Source organism: Carassius gibelio, chromosome B20, assembly GCF_023724105.1.
Source record: "Carassius gibelio isolate Cgi1373 ecotype wild population from Czech Republic chromosome B20, carGib1.2-hapl.c, whole genome shotgun sequence".
In the NCBI taxonomy this organism is placed as follows: domain Eukaryota; kingdom Metazoa; phylum Chordata; class Actinopteri; order Cypriniformes; family Cyprinidae; genus Carassius; species Carassius gibelio.
In genome coordinates, this window is record NC_068415.1 from 4908174 (window position 1) to 4916881 (window position 8708).

Below are 8708 nucleotides of genomic sequence, written 5' to 3' on the forward strand. Positions count from 1 at the left end.
AATCAAAAAACATTTTTCTGTGTGTGCTATTATTAGGTTCTTTTACTGTGGGTTATTACTATGCAACCAGAATGTGCTTCAAATCAATGAAGAAACAAAAAAGAATACAGTCACTATGAATCTTCTTTAATTTCACATAACATTGTGTAGGACAAAATAGAAACTATTTAAGCAAAAATAATCAAGCAGGCACTCAAGTATTTCTTCTGAAAATGAAAAAACTGTTCTGCACTTGACAACTGTCATTTTACATAAATCTATCAACATCTAATAAGTATCACAGTGGCCAATATGTCAGCAAGAAGTTTTCCCTGAATTCCAAACTAAGAGTTTGGATTATCCCCGTGTTAACCAAAGATATCCAGCTAACACAAGACAGATATTATAAAAATAGTTCTAAAATGTCCTCTTGAGATGATACAGGCTTCATTTTTCTGCACTGGGAGACACTGGACTTTCAGGGAGAAACACATCCGCACAACTCGGCGGTCTTATAGGAGATTTCCTTCTTGCACTCCTGATTGTGAGCTCATCTTTATGTTTAAATGTGAGTGGAACAAAACCATCTGCATCAGCCACCAAGACGATCCACATGGGACCTGTGAGAAGAAGAAAAAAAGGATTTCACTCAATTTTCACTCAAATAGAAACAATTGATTAAAATTGTACTCACCCTCTGGACATCCAAAAAGATAATTTGTTTGTTTCAACAGATTTGGATAAATTTAGCATTACATTACTTTCTCACCAATGGATCCACTCCAGTGAATGGGTGCCGTCAGAATGAGAGTCCAAACAGCTGATAAAAACATCACAATAATTCACAAGTAATCCACACCACTCCCATCAATTTATGTATATTTAATATATATATACATATATTATATATATATTTTTTTAATAGTCTGTTTACAAACAAAAATAGTCCAAAACAGTTTTAAAGAAATATGTTCAGACAACAAAGGATAATTTTTGGTTATTATGGATTATGGTGATGTTTTTATCAGCTGTTAGAACTATAACTACTGTATTCTGACGGCACCCATCACTGGAGAGGATCCGTTGTTGAGCAAGTGATATAATGCTAAATTTTTCCAAATCTCTTCCGGAGAAGAAACTAATTCATCCACATCTTGAATGACCTGAGGGTTTTTTGAGTGAACTATTCCTTTAAATCTGAGAAATGTCTGCACAGTAACTTGTGGTCTTAGCATAAGTGCCAGTGGTTCAAGCATACATCAGCTGTAGAGATGCACAGCACAAAAGGCTGTAAGCTGATTCAAACTTAAACCCTCAAATCCGATTGCTCCACCTAATCGCTTCCTATTTTAGTCATTGACAATTAAATGAAGCCAAAGCACACTGAACAATCTGTCTTCGACAAAGGAAAACGGGATTTGTGCTTTGCACGGCTTCATTAATACATGCCACCTGCTTGCTGCCTGAAACATCAACACAGAGATCTCAGTAACATTCAGGTGCTTCGTTCAGTGTGCAATGTTTGCAAATGCTATTCAAATTCAAATAGTCAGTTTATCAATGTGGGTGACCATAAATACTTATTTCTTGGATATATCTTGGCCAGTATTTATAAAGGGCCTAAAATGTCTAGTTTTGGCTTTGTTTTCCAATTGTTTTCATGCTTGCTGCAAGTAAATGACTGAAATGTCGTTTGACCAATAGCACGGAGGCACTGCATATGATCGACCAGTTATGTCATTTGAGAAGGTGGGATTTACAGAGACTGGTCAAAGCAATGCAAATGTCTAGATAATGTACGACTACAGAGTACGTCAATAAGAAAGCAAAGCCAAAACCCAGACATTTTTAGCAATTAAGGGTATAATTCAAGGCCAGAGACATATGGGAAAAAGAGGACGTATGGTCACCTTATACACATCTGCATCAGATTACATCTCATTTTATTACAGATGCATTGATTAAGGTGCTGAGATTGACATTTTGGAAAGTCTCCATATTTATATGTATGTGATGGAGACTCATTCTTCCAGACATACCATGCATCATCTCTATGACCGTCAGGCCAAAGAGTTCCTGCACCACCCGCAGGCAGATCCGTCCCCCACACAGCAACAACGGCCTTCTCTCATCCGTATACACATTCTCAGACAACTGTTTCTGAAGGAAGAGACAAATACAATATGCAGCACCATGAGCCACTTTAAGGAAGCATCATTCACAACAGATCTGGTCATGTGCTCGTGGATTAAGTCTGATGATTTCCCTAAGACAAGTTATGCCATGGTCAACAGAATCAATTCAATCTGACATCTGCTGACAAAGGGTTGTACTGACAACAGTGAGAGGAATTATGAGTTGGCGTGATACTTCACAATGCTAAACGACCTGATGGTCTGTCTAAGAGTAAAATGGGCTTTGTAGAGTCTTGGTTTGGATTAGGATTTAGCTCTAGAAGTAAATCATCTAATCAAGTAATCATTTATTTTGCTGTATAATTATTATATTTAACATTTAAATACAAGTTAAGCAGCATGTGAAATGCTTTGGAATATGAATAAAATCTACTTATGAATTCAACAAACAGAACTACTAATACAATTATTGTATTTAAAAAATAACAACAATAACACTAATCCAACTACTCAAAAATAAATCATCAAAATGTCTGACAAAAAGCCAGAAATGATTATAAAGGACTGGGCTATCATAATTTTTATATTTACATTATAATTATAGTATTGTAATGCAAATGACTATAAATAATCATAATTATAAGAATTATAATTTAGATTAGTCATAAATTATTTATAAATTCATTATTTATTTATAAGTAGTTTATAAACAAATTAAATAAATGATAAGAGTCTGTGCTTTTATATTGTAATGTTTACATTTACATTATAGTAATGTAAACTCTTGCTACAAGTGTGACTGCATCATATAACAATTATTAATTAATAATATTAATAATATTCATCGTCTAGCTGACTATGTCTTGCATTAATTTTTTCTAAAAATCCTGTCAAACGTGCACAAACTGACAGTCACCACCATAAGCTACTACTAAATATTGTAGAAACATAATTTTCTGTAAAGTTGCTTTGTAACGATTCGTATTGTAAAACGCGCTATACAAATAAACTTGAATTGAATTGAATTATAAATAATAATAATTATTACTCTTTATGTTACTTATAATTCAGATTACTTATGAATAATATTTAGAATTTTTTGCATTATTAAATATTTGTATATTACTAAACAAAATGAATGAATGTAATTATTATTACATTTAATAGTAATATATATGATAACATTTACTTTTTTCTGATAAAAATTTTAACACTGTAAACGTTTTCATGTTATATGTAACTTTTGTTTTCTTTTAGAGTCTTGATTTTGCATATTGAGAGTACTGGACAAGATGATTTTTCAATACAATGCTGAAAATATAATTCTTTATGCAATAAATCAACAGATTCGTTTTTTACTTGATATTTCTACTACAGAAGACTGCTGACTTTTCCTGCACAATTTTAAAGAAAACGATAGGTAATTTCATACCTGACATGTAATGTGCACATATTGAGGTTCATAAGCTGAAGGATAACTGCATGCAATCTTCTTGCCGTTCTGGGTGAAGTCTCTGATTTCTGCGAGGCACTGTTGGACATCTGCAAATCGGGTGAAAATCTTCTCCATGTTCTGCGTCAGCTGCTCCAAGTTCTTTTCTTTGGATTGACAGCTGTTCTTTGGTGGAGTTGCATCAGAATATAATTTTTCCGAGGCCTCGTACCTTGGTGAACAGGGTCGACTGGAATCCCGGCTGGCCTGACCGGCTACAGCAAGCGTTGCCATGCGGCTGATGTGATCCATGTCGTAGTTTTCCAGAGCAACAGAAGAGGCACTGGATGCTCGATCGGAGAAGTCGACGGAGCTCGCCACGGGGCTCAAATCTGAGCTGTGTACCTCCTCGATTAGTTTCCTCCGACTGGATGGCGAAACAATTACTGAGCCTCCAGGAAGTATTAGATCCTTAATTGATAGACGGTCCTCTTTAGAAAAGTTCTCAGAATGACGTCTAATCCCATGATGTTGGCTTGCCGACTCAGACTTGGCAACCACTGGGGTGGCACCTTCCTCGTCGAATACCAGCTCCTTGGCTATTAGTCTCAAGATGTACTTGTCCGTGTTTGAGGAGGGGAGGAAAGCAGGATCATTGGACTTCTGCCGGCCAATCATGAAGAGCAACATCTTGTTGGTGAAAAAGCACACCCCTTTTGGCCTCTCATTTTTTTGCAGCTGGATCTGCTGCACGTTGGGTATGGAAGAATCTGTGATGCAGTAAACTAGGATCATGTTGCTTGTGTTGGATGCCACAGCCACCGTGCTCCCGCTCGGATCGAAGGCGATAATATCAGGGACCAAGATGCCAGGGATGCTGACCTTCCTCGTAGTGGTGACCTTCCGTTCATACGTCACCAGAATCAGATGTGATGAGTCCTGACCTGTTCCCGTCAAATTATCCCGCCGCCTCAAGTGTATGAGTGGACTTGGATCTGATTTTCGGTGTTTGGCAAGAATGTGCGTTAGATCTATGGGTCCGGATGAGGAAGCGTGTCCCGAGCGCTCAGAATCACATGATCTCCGTCTGTCCAAATAATAGTCCGCATCCACTGTCAAAACGGGAGAAGGGCGGCATGTTGAAGCCTCTGACTCGTTAGGCAGGTCGAACGCGATACCTGCATTGAGTCCGCAAATTTTATCAAGTGGGAGTTCAGTGGCTACAGCCACTTGAGCCTCGTTGGTGGACTCGATGGCACAGATATATCCTCCTACATCGAAAATAGGGCAGAAGGAACATGCCACCAGGCTTTTTTGGATGTCGTTCCAAATATATGAGTGCAATGCGCTTCCGATGGCAACCACCAGGCGGGTTCCATCTTTAGTCCAACAGGCACAGTGGATCAGACCACTGCCCTTGATCTCGGCCTTCACGCGGCGATTATCGACCCGCACGGAAAACAAGACGGAGGCATCCCGCTTGGTCAAAATGGCTAAGATGTCCATTTTGGGATGCCAGACGCATCCCTGGGACAGCAGTGGGAACGGCTCGCTCATTTCGCAGGTCTGCGTGCAGAGGAGTTTGTTCTGCTCTAAAGCGCTGAGCTGAAGCTGCCAAACAGTAACATGCTTTTTATGCTGGACGGCAAGCAACGCCGGGGACCCAGAGCAGCACAGTGGCCCCCAGAAGAGTCCCAAGACATGTTCAAACTGTCCGATGACATTGGTGTCGCCAAATTTGGGCTCGCCGTCAACAGAATACAATGACGTGAGACAAACCTGCTTACCGTCCGTCCAGGCTATTCCGTGGACCGGGTGAATGGCTTGGTGCAGGGTGTTCAATCCTGTTCTTAGAAGCTTGGCTTTTCCCAGCTCCATGCTTGGGTCAGTTTCTTCAATGGAAAGGAAAATAATGTTCCTTTTCATACAGAAAAGAGGTTTAAAGTCAGAATTGAGAGGTAGATGTAACTCTGTGCTTCAGTAGGAGAAGGCTGCCATCACATACTCCAAGAATAGGTAAAGCCTCTTCCCTCACTCTCTAATCCTATTGGCCAGAGTGAGGCTCCACTCAAGGATGACCAGATTAGGCAGATACGACCCCCAACGTCATAAAACCCTCTGAGGTTGGGATGCTATGTCTTTTGACTTGTTTTATTTCTGTCCCAGGCCTGAAATGAACAAAAAGCATATGTGAAGTGAAGTGACATTCAGCAGAGTATGGTGACCCATACTCAGAATTTGTGCTCTGCATTTAACCCATCTGAAATGCACACACACAGAGCAGTGAACACACACACACACACTATGAGCACACACCCGGAGCAGTGGGCAGCCATTTATGCTGCGGCGCCCGGGGAGCAGTTGGGGGTTCGATGCCTTGCTCAAGGGCACCTAAGTCGTGGTATTGAAGGTGGAGAGAGAGCTGTTCATGCACTGCCCCCACCCACAATCCGGCCCGAGACTAGAACTCACAACCCTTCGATTGGGAGTCCAACCCTCTAACCATTAGGCCACGACTTCCCTATGTAAGACCAACACTATATAATGGGTGTCAAACTTCCAGTTCCTGGAGGGCCACAGCCCTCTAGAGTTGAGTTCCAACCCTTCTCCAACACACAAACCATTTAGGCCTAGTTTTCAAATAAGCCGGGATGACTTGATTACCTGGATCAGTTTCATTTAATTAGGGTAGAATCTAAACTAATCTAAAGAGTTTAAAACCTGCGCACTATATGGACAAAAGTATTGGAACACAGCCCATAACTGTGGCAACAAAGATGGAAACATAAGTAATTTATATACCTCCGTTGCAACATTTTTGGAAGTGTCTGAAATGACTGTACCCATATGTATAAGTCATTGGTATTTGGTGATGAGTTTTTGGCTCAAGGTCTGCATTTATAGTCACACCAGAAGTGTTTAGCTGGGATTAGGACTTGGCTTTATGCAGATCAATCAAGTTCTTTCACACAGAACCTTGTCTTATTCACAGAGGCATTGTGATGTTGGAATAGAAAGGGGGCCTATCCAAATTGTTGCTATAAAATTACAAAGGACACATTTCCCTAGAATACCATTATATGCTTAAACATTAGGATTTATTCTCAAGGAAATTACTTAAATAGTCAAACCATTATAAGGGTGTGTCCCTATACTTTTGTCCATATAGCCCTAGTGTATATATGCTGATATTACAAAACAGCCCATTAAGGTGCAACATGCAAAAAAGATCCATTGTTTCTTGTCAATAGCATAGTGATGTACAAAACTCACTTTCAAATCAAGCAGGTCTGTTGATCAGCAGGGTATATTCAAGTGATCAGCTAGAAAATGATTGAAAACTGCATTTTTGCCCTCAAATCATGCATATTCCTATAGGAATGACTCAATTTAATAAGTTTCCCAGAGCAATGGTAAATGTGACTGCACCATTACAAATAACCATATTTACTACAGTTATTAATACTACAAAACCTGTGGTGACTTGTTTGAAGCCAACACTTGAAAAGAGCATGATATTTGATTTTAGTGGAAATAACTGTATTTAACATGATGTAAAATGATATTTATGGTTGTTTTTGTAATGGGAGGTAATTTTGTTCAACATAGCCTACATAAATGAAGAATGAGAAGCATCACATAAATGTCACTTTAAACTGCACATTGTTTCCACAAAATAACCCCTTACTAAAAGGTAGTGAGACCACATAAATATTTTAAGATCGTATTTAATTGTTTACAGGTAAAATTTACAGTAGCAACAATATGTAGTACGTTACCTATGATAGTCTAACAGAAACTAATAATTTTTTTGTAGGGGCATTATGTATTACACCAAGACCACACATGCTGGCCTGTGAAGCAGGCAATTTAGATCTAGAACTATCCTGAAAATAAAGGAAAATATAAGAAACTGCACACAACGACTCTCGAAAAATAATATTACAAACATAGCCTACCATTATGCTGTTTGCAAAACTCGGGAAACCATGACAACTCCGCGCATAAACATATAAACTTGAGCTGTGTCCGCATTTCCCCGCGGAGACATTTGAAGCCATGGACAACCGGAAACAGAATGACTCAGGCATTCTGGGAACTGTAGTTCAAACTGGAGAAGGGAGGTTTGATTCAATTCGAATCGATTCTTTCGAACAGTTCGTTTTAAGGGGCCAGTTTTGACGATTCAGAATTACTTTTCGGCAAGACATGAAGAGCAACATCAAGCACACCCCTTTTGGCCTCTCATTTTTTTGCAGCTGGATCTGCTGCACGTTGGGTATGGAAGAATCTGTGATGCAGTAAACTAGGATCATGTTGCATGTGTTGGATGCCACAGCCACCGTGCTCTCGCTCGGATCCAAGGCGATAAAGACATAATACTCAGCACGCGGGTTCGGCGTTGGCACATAACCTTATCTAAATTTTTCAAATAAAACCATAGGTAAACCTACATTACATATGTTTTCTTATATTTTGGTTAAAATCATTGATGGGTATTTGTTGGAGCCATGATTTAGCTACTATCTTTGTTTAAAAAAGTTTTTGTGAGCATGTTTTAACATTACAATTAAGTTTTATTTGTTAACATTTCTGCTAATTAATTAACGTACTGCTCCATCAGTCAAATTTTACATTAAGCCTATATTTACATTTAGCAGACACTTGTATCCAAAGCCACTTAAAATTATGACAGTAGAAGCAATCAAAACCAACAAATGAGCAATAATATGCAAGTGCTATGAAAAGCCTAAGGCAATAGGCCTACATGTAGCAAGTTTTTTATTTACACACACACACACACACACACACACACACACACACACAGTGGGCCTACATGTAGCAAGTTTTTTTTTATTTACACACAAAAAACAAGTAGAATAGAAAAAGAATAGAAAAAGTTATAGGAGGCCTTTTTCTTTTAGAAATCGTTAGAATGTTAGAAATCGTTAGATTGTTAGAAATCGTTAAAATGTTAGAAATTGAATATGGAGTTCCAGTGTAAGTTAATTACTGTAAGTCAACAAATATTCTGAAATATAATTAGAATAGTGCTAGAGTTTGAGGGTCAAATAAATATGAAAGAGATGTATTTTAGCTGTTTTTCTAGTTTTTTGAACATGGCTAAAGACTTGAGAATAAATGGCTGCTCGAATTGAGTT

General features: G+C 38.7%; 1 protein-coding gene across 2 annotated transcripts; it reads right to left on the reverse strand.

Moving 5' to 3' along the window:
* Window positions 1-105: 105 nt before the first annotated feature.
* On the reverse strand, window positions 106-7626 carry wdcp (WD repeat and coiled coil containing). Of its 2 annotated transcripts, XR_008160615.1 has the most exons (5): window positions 7506-7623; window positions 3547-5714; window positions 2019-2139; window positions 674-799; window positions 451-599 (listed from the first exon to the last, which is right to left on the reverse strand). XR_008160615.1 is itself a non-coding variant. In XM_052587233.1 (4 exons), the coding sequence occupies exons 2-4, from the start codon at window positions 5470-5472 to the stop codon at window positions 427-429; spliced, it is 2220 nt and encodes a 739-aa protein (XP_052443193.1). In that variant the 5' UTR covers window positions 5473-5714; window positions 7506-7626; the 3' UTR covers window positions 106-426. The 2 variants fall into 2 exon arrangements, 1 of the variants encoding a protein (XP_052443193.1); XM_052587233.1 differs by lacking the exon at window positions 674-799 and having other exon boundaries at window positions 106-599; window positions 7506-7626.
* Between the last annotated feature and the right edge of the window lie 1082 nt (window positions 7627-8708).